A 15192-nucleotide genomic window follows, 5' to 3' on the forward strand; every position below is an offset into this window, starting at 1 on the left:
AGAATGGGTGAGTGCCCGCTGCGGGTCAGGGATGAGTTGTTGCTCTAAATAGAGGAGTTTAAGTATCGTGGGGTCTTGTTCATGAAGGAGGGCTTGGCTGCAGTGATGCAGACGCTGCGCTGGTGCATCGTGGTGAAGAGAGAGCAGAGCGTAAAAGCAAAGCTGTCAGTTTATTGGTTAATCTACATTCCTACCCTCACCTATGATCACGAGCTTTGGGTAGTGACCGAAATAATGAGATCACAGATACAAGCGTCATAAATGAGCGTGCTCCAAAGGGCAGCTGAACTCTCGCTTAGTTTGAGGTTGTGCAGTCATTTGAGAGGGTCTCACAGTAGGCCGGTCGAGGTGGTTTGGCTATCTAACAATGATGTCTCCTGACTGCCTCTAGAGTGAGGTGTATCGGGCATGTCCTATCGGGAGGACGCCCTGAGCTTCGTTGCTTAAGCTGTGGCCCCCTGCGATCTGGCCCTGAATAAGGAGAAGAAAATGGATGGATGTTTAAAGTCCTTATACTAATTTATGACACCATGATTTCAGTTCTGGACTCTACTAGAGCAGCTTTGCATAATTAACTGTTAGCATCTCTGGAGCTCCACAAACAGCGCTGTATATCTGAGATAAGGAATAAGGGATATCAGCTCTCAATGACATCATAAAAAACAAAAAATGTAATTTAAAAAAACTGTCGTAAGCTGAAAAAATTTATATCGCTTTGAAGTTTCGTCTTTTGGCTCATAAGACTTGATTTCATATTTAAAACTTGCTCGTATATGAAATGTGAGCATCCACCATTGCAACAGTATACACATAAATTAAGGAAAATCGTAACAGGCTATGTTGAATTTTTTCTGGCCATTCAAATTAAACCAAATAAGTGAAACAAAAAAAGAATGCTCAGGTGTTGTGGACATGATGCACAGAAATCTGGAACCACATCCCATTTTGCACACTTATTTATGCTTTTCCATCCCAGCTTTGGAAAACACTCGCATGATGAGCTGTCCATCCTGGTGCCACTGAACCAGTGCTGCAGGTGAGGTCTTCATTTTTGATAGTTCTGGAAGGATAGTGTAATATAGAAGGAAAAAAAACCTATTTAAAAATTATAATCTGCATGAGGCTAGTAAAGGTGCACGTGGGGTGTTGTTGTATTTTGGTGTGAGTGTTGCTGAGCAGAGGCAGAGATGTAAAGCGTGTGGCAGCGCTGACTCTTTTTTCCCCCGGCTGTTCTCTTTCTGCAGGGTAAGGAAGTCTACCCACTTGCGACTGCAGCTGCTGGCTAAGGAAGAATACAAGCTGTCTGTGCTCATGGCAGAGTCCCTGGTGAGGGACCGCCTCTCTCCCATCCTCATCCAGCCACATCTGGACGCCATGGACCGACGACTGCGCCAGGTCAGTGCTTCACACTCATAAAGCAGTTTGCTTGGGATTGTCTATTGAATGTAATAAATTGAAACTATAAACAGTCAGTAAACACATTCATTTGATAATTACTTAATGTTTTTCAGCAGCTAGAAGTGACTGAAGACTTTGATTTCCGGGAGTCATTGACCAGTAGAAAGTGTGTTTGGAGGACAAAAGAGGAACACATTTGCTTAAATGCAGTCTCAAATTCTTAATCCCAGATTTTCCCTCGTTTCTTTTCATTCATAAACAATAAGAGATCACGAACTGGAAGTCTCGGCTCTTTGACGAGTCATCAGCAGTACCACAGAGGTCTGAGAGTGGTGTCACTGTGCTCTTGTTCTTGGAAAAGCTAGTCAGTACGTAGTGGTTACAAAAAAGCTCACCGTGTACTAAAAGCTTGGCGTTTTCTCGTCACCAGGTGCTAAATGTGCTGTCAGATTGCATCGAAAAGGAGGGATACAGCTACGTGGTGGAGGACGACCTCCAGGGATACCAAGGGACAGACCACGCCCACAACGGCCCGAGAAGGAGGTAGCTGCCGCGGGGGGCGCTTGGCGGCAGGACTTGGACTGACTACCTGGAGATTTGAGGCTGGACGGACCAAACCCAGTCTACCTTTAAACTGAACTGGAATCCTGTAACGCAGATGAACTCCATCTGTGCTTAATTTCTCCGAGGGCTTAAATTCTGCTGAACTTACAGGAAAGCCCACCTGCCCGAGGTAATAGGCTGCGCAGAAGAGGACGCCTGCTGGATAGCACTGAAAAAAAGAACAGTGCAATAACTTGTAACTGTACTGATGCCCGAGACATGCTGAAGATTTCTGGACCGATCCGGGGCTTAGCAGAACCGAACCCACCACCTAGACTCCTTTGAAAAATCCAACCCTGAGTTTAGTGTACCACCACAGCCGACCCCGCCGACCAACCAAACCGCTAAAGTCTTGCAAAGGACGCCTTCTCTCGCCTTTCTGGTTCAGGACCTGTTTTTTTGAATTCAGTGAATTCCGAGGGACTCGTAAAAGAATCCGGCCCCCTCCTCTTCACATGCTGAATTATGTGTTTCTACCTGCTGTTGAATATTGCAAGCATTATGGTTAATCAATCAGGGTGGCTGGAAGAGGTAGAAGGGGACTTCCTGTTATCGTCATTATGAAAATGATATTGATTTGCTGCGATTTTTATTTTTTAACTTTATTCCTGCTGAGCCGTTTCAGCATCTCATAGTTGGACGATGAAAAATATTCGACTGGAGTGGAGTACAGGTTTACTCCTGGATTAGCCCATGAATTATTGCCCATAAATGTTACATGTCCTTAAGAGAGTATTTATTATTTATTGTTCAAAATGAATACTAATCAGTAACATATTTTTCCTTTTTTCTTTGTCCTAAAGCTGAATTTCCTTAATTTGTCCACAAGAGGGCAACCTGAGCACGTGGGAAAAGGGTGGCCAGCTGCCGGGTACTGGCAGTCCCATTTTACAGGCACCACACATCGCCACCTGTGTTTACAGCATTTACAATTTTTTTTTGTTCCCCCAACTTTATTGCCTTCAGCGCAACAGAAATGCGGTTAGAGTTATGGTACCAAAAGCCAAATGTGACACTAATGTTTCTTTGTAATATATATTTGATGTCCAGATGTTGCTGTTGTGGAGAGATTATTTTTCAGGATGTATATTTCATTCATTACCAGCAGCACATAGCTTAACTGTTGATGTCGATGATTCAGTCACTGGCTGAAAGTTTAATATATTACATTAGGAAAAATCTAGTGCCTGTGCAATGATAGAAATACTTGAATGTCTGGATTCATAGCAGAAAGGGTTAAGCTCCTCCTGGGTACGAGCTATAGATAAGACACAGAGGTCTACATATGTGTGCTGACTCCATCTGTTCCATAAGGGGTTTTTATTAAGTTTCCATAGTCCTGTGTCAGGGCGGTACAGTGTGTATGGATGTATGGGTGGATCAACGGAGAACCTTAGATGGTGTCCTTGAAGTGAAAATGCTTCTTTTTTTTTCCTTTCTTTTTGTTTTTATTCCGCTCATCGTTTCTGTGGATTTTATCTTGAATTTCTTTGCATCATGGTAAAAGTGCAATAAAACAAAATCAGCATAATTTGAGTCTTTTTTTCCTCCGTACACACTTCTTCCTGACAGTAACAATGTGTCTTTTTCATTCTCTAAAGCAAAGCAAGCAACGTAATGTGAAATGTCATTAAACAAATCATATGAAAGCACTCTTCCGTCTCTTTTTAGTGAGCCAGATCATTTTGACTCAGCTCGAGAAGAAGAGTGAACCTCCTCATCCGTCTCAGTGCCTCGCAGCTTTCTGAGCTCTCTCTTTTTCTTCTGACCTTCAGTCCTCAGGATAGTTAGGATAGGATATTGGATTAGATTTGGCCCGTTCAACTTTAATGTGGATCCTTTGGTTTTGTGGGAGTAATTTCTGTTCCTTTTCATGTTACACGAAACACATAATGTGCTTCAACAACATTTAAAAATCTTCAGAACTCGTTACAAATGTGCAAATGTTCCTTGGTTGGTACTTTACCTGAAAATGCCCCAAACATTTCCCCAAACTTGCGAGACCTGTGAAAGTTAGTAAATTTATTTGAAGCCAAGGCAGAAGTGGGTAAATTGCAGTTCCTCTTGATCAGAGATGTAAAACTCATTTTACATCAAGTGCCACAAACACTTAAGTGGGTCAGACCAATAAAAACACAGTTCTGTGAGTGTAAACAAGTGTAGTTGTATATTTCATCCCTGAAACGTCTCAATATAAATAAGAGGTGCAATTTCAGCAGCGCATCTCAGTTTTACTACACAAAAGAAATGCTGCTCTATTTAATGAATGAAATCTATCAACATGACTCTTTGAGCTTAAATTGTAAAAAACATAAATACATGTGTAAGATTTATTTTACTGTAAACTCAATGTAAAAAACTGAATTTCCTATTGTAGAAAAAACAGGGGTTTAACTGTTGCTTTGCAGGTATTCATCAGTAAGACAAGCTCTAATACTTCTGAAAATACAGTTAAAAGCCAGATTAAAAAGGGGAAAATCGGCACCCCTGTGATACTGAAGAGCTCCACATCATCCAGTGTAATTTGTCAGGTGGTGGCAGTGAGGATGGCTGCACAGTGCAGTGCAAAAGAAAATGGCCCTCAGCCTCAGATCTGTGCATAACCATGTTTACAGTTCCCAGTGCACGGTTGTGTTTTGATAACCTTTCCTCACAGAACAGCCCCCGGAAAGGCTCTTCGGTTGGTTTACATAAATGCATGCACGCACACGCAGATACGCAGAACGAGGCAGACAGAGTGATGAATGGAGGAAGCTGCATCTGAGACAACCATCAGAGGGACAGAGAGTGACCAGAGGAGAACTACTGAGGGCCGTAATCACCGCGGCCGGCCGCAGACAGGACGCCAGAGGAAGCCTAGTCATGGGAGCGAGCCACGAGGTGCTTATCAGATCTCAGTTCAAACCAGCCTGATACTGTGACCTCTCCTTCTCCTCCTCTGCGCCCCTTTTCTTCCGTCGGTCCTGTTTACAGCCATGTTTGAACTGCTCTGCGTTTTCTTCTTGGCTCTACTCCTGAATGAGCTCAAATCAGTCATACAATTAAAAAAAAAACACGAGGGGACATTAAAAAGGTTTTAGAGCAATATCTTTACTTGCTTAAGGACATTTGTTAATGAGACAAAGGTGCCGCCTTGGCATCTGCTGCTCAGCACCTTACACTGACCGTCAAGGGTTAATCTTGCTTTTACCTTCACTTCAAAACTGTGAATCCTTTTGTGGATGAAGACTAAAGAACAACGTTTTTTTCCAAGAAAATTAAGCACGGTTTTGACCTTTCAGCTGCTCGATCAGCCGGCAGAAATAAACACAAGCACTGCTTTAACGTCTGTGCGTACGCACCAGCGTACCTATATGTGACTCCAACAGCAGAAAGGCCACACACAGAGGCTTGGCGGACCTTGGGGCTGTTTTCCCGGCCTCTGTCGCCCCACAGGAGAGCTCCAATTGCCCCGTTAAGAGCCCTTCAGAATACACATCTCCCTGTTTTAAAGACACGGAAACAATTTATGGCCATTAAAGAACATTATAGATAGCATCTACAATACTTCCCGTTGTTGGCTAAAAAGTCTGCCAGAGTGGACACACACATGCACCCTAAAGAGTTAACGGAGAGAAAAAGAAAACAAAGATGCAAAGGATTTTGTTTGTTGATTTGGGCTTTGCTTTTTTAAGTACATTTGGAGAGATTAAGCTATAAAAAGAAGCAAAATAAAACATGAAGGCGGCCTTCGAGCCCTGCAGACCACCCAGAATCCTGCTGAAGGTGGGGAGGGGGGAGAGGAGCAGTCTGTCCTGTGTATGTTCTCTCCGGGTACAGCGAGAGGCTGGGTGGACTGCATCAGCACAGCAAGAGCTTAGCAGAAGGTTGCACTGATTTTATATGATTGTGCACGAGTCGCAAGACTTGTCAAGCTGCAGTGACAGCTGACGGTCTCTTCTGAGTCTCGCTCACAGCAACGTTATTCTCACTGTAACGTGGCGGCTCTGCGTGAGCGCGCAGGAGTGAGTAAACACAGCCAAGCTCACCTGAAAACCTAAAGTTGCACTTTACTAGTTCCCCAACCAGGAGCTGTCGATTTGTCCTACATGATTGGAAGTGAGTTACATTTAAACTTTATTTTACACACTGGTCTGCTAATAAGTGATGGAGAATATGTATCATTGCTCCAAAATGAGCCGCAAGATGCCGCTTGTCTGTGTCAGATGGGGCTGGAGATTACAAGGAAAAATCTGGGAGTGTAAATTTGAAAGATTTTAATACCCTGCAGGGCATCCATCATCTCTGGCTGTGTCCAGATGCAGGACAACTGAGTGGAGGTTAGGGGTAAAGGTAGAGTGCAAGTTTTGATACAGAGAAACATTCTGCTGTATAATATATAGTTTAGATAGTATATATTATAACTCCTTAGCTATAATTCTCTTTCATGTGCTTTCAAGTCTCCAGTCATTATTCTGAAAAGTCAACTACTACTCTGTGTTGTAGCAACACTGTTGCAGTGTAGTCAGGTGCATGATTTACATCTGAGTTTGCATAGATTTTGAGTGCTACACCCACCACTTAAAGCAGAGTGTGTAAACAAACGGCGATCAGAGGTAGGGGACTGGCTTAGAAACAGGCCCTGACCCAAAAATAAAAACAAGAAAGGTGGGGAAAAGCGTTCTTTTCAAGAGGTTGCCGAAAATACTGGTGTTACAACGGAGGGTCGCAAGGGTTCAAAGACCTCGTAAGAGGAGGCTGCGAGTTTCGAGATCAGCAGCAGTTCCTGGAGAGCAGCTGGGACCAGGAGGGGAGGGAAAGAGGGAGGGGGGGGGGGGGCTGGAGGCAGCCATCATCAGCAGGGCTCGGAGTGAGTGTCAGCCGGCTGAGCAGAGCATGGTGGCAGAGCAGAGCAGCAGGACAGGGTGTTGCTGCTGGGCCTTGGCCAGGACACTCAGAGGAGCCAAACACCTCGGATTACACGTCAAACTTGTCAAAGTGTAGATATGTTTGACAACTCTCACTACCCCTTCAACTGTTTCAACTACGATGGTGACGGATACCCTTCTTCCAGCACGGACGAAGAGAAGAAAATGTGCAGACCGGCATACAGGTATGGAGGGTTATTAATAAATCTTTTTCTTTTCCCCCATTTTTTGTGTATTAGTCATTATACACACAATCATACACACAAAAAGACATATTTTACATTTAGGTCCAGTTCAGTTTTCCAGTGGGACTTTTTGTCTCTCTTTACAATGTAAAGTCATAGAAAAGCAGTTTAATAATAGGTCGTTAGACAAAATGCTACTTAGAAAAATGCCTTGTGTTTTTTTGTTGTTGTTTTTATTTCCCCAGTGCTACGAATCTGACACAAAACTGATGATAACCTGGTTTAATTTAACTAGAACTGCAACTTTAAAGTGAAGTTCATTATAATACTCAAAATGTTTCTCAGAAAAATAAACCAGACTTCTTTTTTGGGGATTTTTTAAATTTATTTTTCAGCACCGCTGAAAAAACAAACTATATTTTGTCTTGTTGAGCTCACAGCCTTCTATGATTGGTGCTTACAGTACTATTATTCTCCAATATAAATTACTGTTGTTTTAACAGAATCATTGCTAAAAAGGGTCAAGTAGAAGATCTATGTACTTTCTGATCTTTGTAAAATAAATGAAATCAAAATCAAAGATAAAATATGAAAGATAAAATATCAAAGATAAAATATTGAATATATTGAATTTTTTTTTTTTACATATTGACAAAATATTGTCAATATTTTTTCTTCTCCCCATTTGATTGCCTCTTTTCGTCTTACTATGTTTCACCTAATGAAAGTTTGCGTGTGTGTTTGTGTGTCAGCTACATCGCTCTGATAGCCATGGCTATCCAGCAGAGCCCCGACCAACGGGTCACTCTGTCCGGCATCTATGAGTTCATCATGAGGAGATTCCCCTACTACCGATCCAACCAGAGAGCCTGGCAGAACTCCATCAGACACAACCTGTCTCTCAACAGCTGTTTCATCAAGGTAAGGACCTACAGCACAGCGTGCAGGGAGAACTAAAAATGGTGCATCTCACACACAGATTTTTAGTTTCCATCAGGCTTTTTCAAGAAAGAAATCATCAGTTATTTGCATCATTGGTTTTAGTTCTATTCAATTCTGTTGTCATGATTAAGAAGCTTCCGTATACATATTTTTTACTTTCCTGATAAAGGACAGAAGATGTGTTCCTTCTATTACAGCAGCAGAATTACTTTTGCAATTATCATTATAATAATTATTATTATTATTATAGTAAATAAGGACATATTTTGTCTTATTTTCCGCAGGTTCCTCGGACTGAGGGCAATGAGAAGGGAAAGGGAAACTTCTGGACTTTTGCCACTGGCTGTGAATCCATGCTCGATTTGTTTGAAAACGGCAACTTTCGCCGTCGCAGACGCCGGAGAAACATGAAAATTGGCCTCCGTGATTCCAGAGAAAGCCCTTTCCACTCTTTGGAGAGCCACAGCAACCAGCACACGCCCTCAGCTCGACGTCCTGAGCCCGAATCCACCCTCTGCCCATTAAACCCCGAGAGACCAAGACCCGGTCCCCAACATAACCACCTTATCCCTAACCCCACCCAGCAAGGGAAACCAGAGTCAGAGATCAAGTTCAGCATTGACTACATCCTATCCACTCCAGATCCGCCCCTGTCTGGGCTTAGATCCTCCCATGGCCCCGTGCATATAGGGCCCCCAGGGCCGCCAATACACGTTCTGGAGCCACAGCACCTGAACCTGCACTTCTGGACTCTGTAAGAGGAGAGGGAAGCAGACATTAAACTTATTTCATCACGGTCTGTGTCTAAAACTGGGAAGTACAAGGACATCTGAGGACAGGAATTCCAAGAGGAATTTTACTTGAAAATGTAAATGCAGAAACAAAATAAGGAGGTACAGTATTGTGTGGTGGAATCTAAACGAAAAGTCTAAGAATACATGTGGGAATTCATCCAAGAGATTAACTTTGAACTTTCAGCAAAGGATATTATCATTATACTGTCTGTGGTGTCTAGTGCTGACATAGACTAGGTTTATAGTGTGTGAATGTGTGTGTGAATGGGTGGATGACTGGATGTGTAAAGCACTTTGGGGTCCTTAGGGACTAGTAAAGCATTATACAAATACAGGCCATTTACCATTTATAGATTTTTGTCTGTCTGTATATACACAGAAATTGTGAGCACAATTATGATGTGTGTAAAACTGCTTTAAAGTGGATCAGACAAAGGAAATTATTGGATTATGTTCAGATCAAAAGTTGATATAAAGGGGGAAAAAAACCCAAAATTGTATGGTTTGTTCTTTGAAGCGTTTCCCTTTTTTTTTACACCCTTTAATGTGGCTTACACAATTTGTTTTTCTCTATTTACACCCCAGCTCAATCTGAAATCCCTACCCAAAAAGAAAATAACAATAATGATAATAATACTAATCCCCAAAATATTTTGAAATATTTTGTTTATTAATATAGGTATTTTTTAATACCTTCAATTAATAAATTATCTTATTATTTTCTACATAAAAACTGATCTGATCAGAGAAGCTCTAACATCCATGTAAAAACATAATAATAAGTATATTACATTTCTGGTTGAAATGTTAACATTTTTCAAATTAATTTTATATTGATTAAAAAAACATTTATTTTTGAGCATCTTTTCTTTTCTTTTTTTTCTCTTTTTTTTCAAAAAATCTCGTGTGAACTCTCTAAAAAATGTCTTTCTTTTAGTTACAGACAGGCCTTAGTATAACCACGGAAAGACATATAGGTGTAAATAAGTAAGTGCTAGACTCAAATTAGCTTTAGCTTCAGGATCCTTTGTGTTCTAAACAAATCCAGATTACAAATACCCAATTTCATACACTTAAATTTGATTCATATACTATTTAAAAAAAACTTAACTTGATTTTATATTCCATTTATTGCTTTGATACCCACTAAATAATAATTGTATTCCGTAGTTTTATGTTGCTAAGTAGGCTAAATGTTAGCGTGCTAACATGCTACACCCTATCAGGAGACAGGATGATCATTGGATAGTCATTGTGTAGATTGTTGGCATCCGTGACACCGATTTCTGTCCATTTTAATTGGTCAGTTTATCTGTATGTACACTCAAAACCTGCTTACATTTAATATGCATTTTTTAAATGTTTTTTTAAGGGTTAAAAACAAGCACTAGATTAGCACCATTGCTAATGTAATTAGTAATAGCTAAGGTTTCCCAACTATGATAAGTGTCTGCTGTCAAGTAAGCCTGTTCTGCTGGAATTCAGTTATTTTAAACCTAATTTCAGCCTGCATTTTGCAAATTCTGTTTTCACTGACCTTTTGAAATCCTGATTGACTGACACTTAAATTCTAATCCACTCACTTATTACAGCATATTGTATTCATACACTTAAAGGAGGCCTAACTAAACAGGTCTGCCTAACATTTCTTTCCTATACAAGAGAGATCAATCATGGCATGTTCCTGCGCTGTGGAAGGGGACATTTTTCAATTTAACCTTTATATTATGTCTTGACTACATCAAAGGAGGGTTTCAACACACTTAACATGAGTGGCATTTAATATAGCATAACACTTGCAAGGTGAGGCCCAAGAGTGACCCTATTTAAATACCAGACCCCCCTTGCTTCTGAAGCTTAAACGGCAACACCACCCCCAGCAGCATGCGCACACCCACAAACCCCTGACGCAGTTATAATTAAACACACCTTATGCCTCTTTTGCAAATGCCCCTCATCGATCTGTATGGTTTTTAACATTCATACGTGAGCTGCCCCCCAGCAAAAAGTCTGTGGCGGCACAAACGTTTATGGATCAGCAAGTTTCCATTAACAAAGTTGTTGATGTTGAGGCGGCTGCCGTGATGCCGCGGATATATTTGGGTAAATTAACTTAGCATAAAGTGCTTCAAGGCTAAGGGAGTCTGAGGAAAGAGAAAGGCACCAGTGAGGCCCGAAAAGTCAATGCACATATTATGTTGTCAGTGAATATATGAAAGTGTAGCTACTGGCGCGGTGTCCCAATGAATGGCCTCTATTAAATAATAATATCTGAATCCGTCTCTTTGCCTCATTCAGTCTTTTTAATATTTTGCACCAGTCATTTATAATTAATTCCACAATATTTTCCATTTACAAAGTACGATTTTGTTTGAAACTTCATTATGCCCGTACTGCCAGGTGAAATGAGCAGCTGAGGGCGAGAAACAGTGGAACTGCAGGTAGAGGAAATTGGGAAACCACTGGTCTGCAACATCAGTAACAAGTGAATTATAAACACAAATAGGTCATTTAATCTTGAGTGTTCGCAGCGACTGGATTTCACTGAGGCTGTGGTGGGAATTATGGGATTGGAGATGAATTTAGGTGTTTTGATCTAAATGCATTTTGCACCATACTGTCTAAACTCTCCTTGAGCTATGGTTGCAGAAGTGCAAATGAATTGTGGGGCAAACACTTCCAAGACATATTAGGGTATACTAACTAATGAAAAGCAGTGAAATAGCCCGAGGACCTGCACATACACACACCTCTGCCTTTTGTCGTTTCGTGACGTGTGCAGAGCTGCTTTAAGACTGGAATATGCTATTATTTTCAAATGTCTTCAAGTGAGTGTCAGCAATGAGAAAATCAACATATCGTGTCAATCAGCTGCAGTTGGGAGACGTGTTTATATTTCGGCTGCATGCCCCTTCTAGGAATACAGCAGAAGTGGGAGGACTGGAAGTGACCGGGAGGGTTTTTGGAAAGAAAATGGAAAATAGGCAATTTAATGTAGTAAAGGGCTTGACATTTTAATGAAAATGCAAGCCATGAATCTTCCAGATATCTGTTTAAATATGTCAGTTCTCATGTGGCATGCATGCCAAGTTAAGTGAAGTTTTGGGGACAGCGGGGGTTAAAGGTTTGGTTGGAGGCACAAATATGCACAAATTGCACAAATAAAAAAGAACAGGGCGCATTTTGACATAGCCGAGAACAATGTGTTCAGATACAGCGGTTTAGCAACACTTTAAACCTAACTAAGGTACTATTTAAAGCTGTTATTTTTAGCACTCCAAACACCGATCTCTTGTGCTAAAATTAAAAAAAAAAAGAGAAGCAATGATAAAGTGGCCAAAGCTGCAGTTACTTTAAGTGTCACTTGTGGCTGGCTCCAAAAGTAAGTCAATCCCCACAGGCTTAAACGTCTGATTTCAGGCTGCATAAAAATATCTTTGGTTTCTATACCTAATCCACCCCGCCCCTGTTAAATAACCACCGGGTGTCTTTAATCGCTTTCTCAGATTTTTGTCAGGGTTTCAAGTTAGGGGTGTGTCTGCTGTAAGTGTGCCAGTACACGGGGAGCTCTTTGCCGATTGCTGTCTGCAAGGCCTCACCTCTGCTTATTCCAGTTGCTGAGCCACAGTGCTGCTGGTCCCTTTGGAAGCTTTTTGATGAGTTAAATTCTTCCGATTTATACGCTTGTTTTGTAGCACTAATAAGTAGGTGCATTGCATTGCACCCAAGTATGCTAGGTAGGTTTTATGTATGAGGACATAACAAAAAACTTCATCTGGTTCTTATGAGGTTTTACATTTAAACAGAAACTCACATGAACAACAACACATGGCATATTACACTGGATCATTATCTATTTCACAAGAACTGAGCTAAAATGCAGAATGCATGATGATTGCATGATTTGACTTTTAGCAGTCTCTCACATCTCTATGGAGGATTTTTGGCCCACTCTTCTTTACAACATTGCTTCAGTTCATTGAGGTCTGCAGGTATTTATTCATGCACAGCTCTGTAAATGCCCCAATGCAAAATTTCATACAGGTTGGGGTCTGAATTTTGACCATGCTATTGCATGATCCAGTTTCAGCCGAGCTTTAGCTGTTGGACAGATGGCCTCACATCTGATTCTACAATACTATAGCATACAGAGGAGTTCATGGTCAACTCTATGTGGCAAGGTGTCCGGGTCATGTGGCCATTCTATCACCATGCTGGACAGTCAATATCAGGCAATTTAATCCAATGTGGTGTTGTGCATTATGGCCAAACATTTCCACTTTGGTTTCCAAAGTCTTTTGGTAAAATGCTCTCTTTTTTATTTTAAATTTGCTGTCCCAAACATCAGCCCTTAACATGCTAAATTAGACTTAAATCTTTTTTTTTCATATATATATATATATATACATACATACATATATATACATATATATATATATATACATACATACATACATACATACATACATACATATATATACATATAAACATTAAATGAAAGCATTTAAAGACATTTAAAAATAGATGATGTTTGTCATTTTTAGCAAAGGCAAGATAATTAAGAAAGAAGCTAGGCATTGTAGTTTTAAGGAAATGTTACTGTAGTGGGAGTAAATTGTGCATTTACGGAGCCCATATTCAGCAGCAGTAGTCTCTAATGACTGTTAAGGCAGCAGCATCTGGGACAGACTTTTTCAGATAATGAAGGAGCAACAATGTAGTTTGTAATGTTTTTTAATAGCTGTAGACAAGTATTAACTTTCGTGGGCGATCGTGGCTCAAGAGTTGGGAGTTCGCCTTGTAATCGGAAGGTTGTCGGTTCGAGCCCCGGCTTGGACAGTCTCGGTCGTTGTGTCCTTGGGCGAGACACTTCACCCGTTGCCTACTGGTGGTGGTCAGAGGGCCCGGTGGCGCCAGTGTCCGGCAGCCTCGCCTCTGTCAGTGTGCCCCAGGGTGGCTGTGGCTACAATGTAGCTTGCCATCACCAGTGTGTGTGAATGGGTGGATGACTGGATATGTAAAGCGCTTTGGGGTCCTTAGGGACTAGTAAAGCGCTATATAAATACAGGCCATTTACCATTTGTTTTAATGGGATTTGAGAATGTGGAAAATGACATCATATATCATAGACACTTAATACTGTTAATGTAGTGTCTATGAAACAAAACACAAAACCGTACAGAGAAAATGGATTAATACCAGCTTACTGGAATACAATATATTCTGAACCTAGAGTACACAGGTTGTTCATTATTTTGAATTTGTCCTCAAGATAAACTTTACACAACATCACTGCAGGGACCAGAGTTAGGCATAAAGCAAAAGTGCTGCTGAGCTGACGGTCCAAGAGGACTAAAATAAAGCTGGCAAAATGACTGAGCTATCATATAACCATGTTTGTGATAGACTGTTGTAACGTGCAGTGGAACTACAACGTGCCACAGCACTGTGTCAGCACTTCCTGCAATTTATACGGCTAAACAGACCACCGTTTGCGTTTGTTTTCTTGGTAAGTGGACGTTTAGTGGTTTTGCCTGTGCCCTGACCTCAAGCATGTGTGCCATGAGGTTCCACGGTGCAGCCACCAGGGTGTGCTAGCTAACCGTCTGTGGAGATTTGAATGCCAGCTAAGTCCAAGAAAACTGGATCCTCAGTTCAGCTTTCCGACCCAGTGGCTGTGCACACAGAGCCTCGGCAACGCATGTGGGGAAAAAAATGTAAGTGAATGTGGTATAATTAACTCTAAGTTTGTATTCGAAAGGCAGTCAAATACATAATCAAAGTAGTGACATGCCTCCACACAAAACAAATGACCATCTGAGACCAACACATGTATGTGCTACTGGCAAAAATAACCGATTTACACCATATTAGAATATCTGTCTTCCACATTTTTTCAGTGAATTTGTCGTGAAGTGTAGCCAGAGGTCTCCAACACAAAAACATCCATTTGCCTCTGAGAGAAATCCACTGTTAAGTTAGCCACTCACTGTAAAAATGCTACAAAGACGTCCTGTATATTTCAGTGTACTGTGTGACAGACACACCCTTGTTTCTTGACCAGGAAATGCTCCAGTGACTGAAGCAGAATATGAGGGGCCATGTTTTGGGATGAGGGGATTCCCTATGAACAGCGGTAAAGCCCCATTAGTGTGGGGCCCATTGCACTCTAGGAAGAGATTGAGGTGCTGGATTTTCAGCAGACACAAAAACCACACAGCAGATCACACTGCTAATCTTTTATTAGAGATCATGCATAAGTCAAACAACACAAAGAGAAATGAGGCAACTGAGGAAAATTAGCAGTCGTACAGCGCAGCCTCCATTATCGGCATTGCTTTTCGTATATTCCAGTGACTAAGA

At 41.3% G+C, this 15192-nt stretch overlaps 2 protein-coding genes across 2 annotated transcripts in view; both read left to right on the forward strand.

Annotated features, from left to right (window-relative positions):
• Positions 1 to 3532, forward strand: part of fam20cb (FAM20C golgi associated secretory pathway kinase b) — a 57856-nt gene extending 54324 nt beyond the window's left edge. Inside the window, exons 9-11 of the mRNA XM_026179012.1 lie at positions 977 to 1036; positions 1245 to 1395; positions 1829 to 3532. Of these exons, the coding sequence (XP_026034797.1) occupies positions 977 to 1036; positions 1245 to 1395; positions 1829 to 1945 (328 nt within the window). The 3' untranslated portion in view covers positions 1946 to 3532. The remainder of the gene's footprint in view (positions 1 to 976; positions 1037 to 1244; positions 1396 to 1828) is intronic.
• Positions 3533 to 6873: 3341 nt separating this feature from the next.
• On the forward strand, positions 6874 to 9089 carry foxl3 (forkhead box L3). The gene is made up of 3 exons (XM_026177808.1): positions 6874 to 7093; positions 7846 to 8014; positions 8320 to 9089. Exons 1-3 carry the CDS (start codon positions 6987 to 6989, stop codon positions 8791 to 8793), a joined length of 750 nt encoding a protein of 249 aa, XP_026033593.1. The 5' UTR covers positions 6874 to 6986; the 3' UTR covers positions 8794 to 9089.
• Positions 9090 to 15192: the final 6103 nt, after the last annotated feature.

Source organism: Astatotilapia calliptera, chromosome 8 (genome assembly GCF_900246225.1).
Source record: "Astatotilapia calliptera chromosome 8, fAstCal1.2, whole genome shotgun sequence".
NCBI lineage: Eukaryota > Metazoa > Chordata > Actinopteri > Cichliformes > Cichlidae > Astatotilapia > Astatotilapia calliptera.

What these genes read in the sequence shown, in the direction of transcription:
- foxl3 (XM_026177808.1), top strand. Translation starts at nt 6,987, where the DNA reads ATGTTTGACAACTCTCACTACCCCTTCAACTGTTTCAACTACGATGGT. An exon ending in ATGTGCAGACCGGCATACAG is followed by an intron (nt 7,094 to 7,845) that starts GTATGGAGGGTT and finishes TTTGTGTGTCAG; the next exon opens with CTACATCGCTCTGATAGCCA. An exon ending in TCAACAGCTGTTTCATCAAG is followed by an intron (nt 8,015 to 8,319) that starts GTAAGGACCTAC and finishes TATTTTCCGCAG; the next exon opens with GTTCCTCGGACTGAGGGCAA.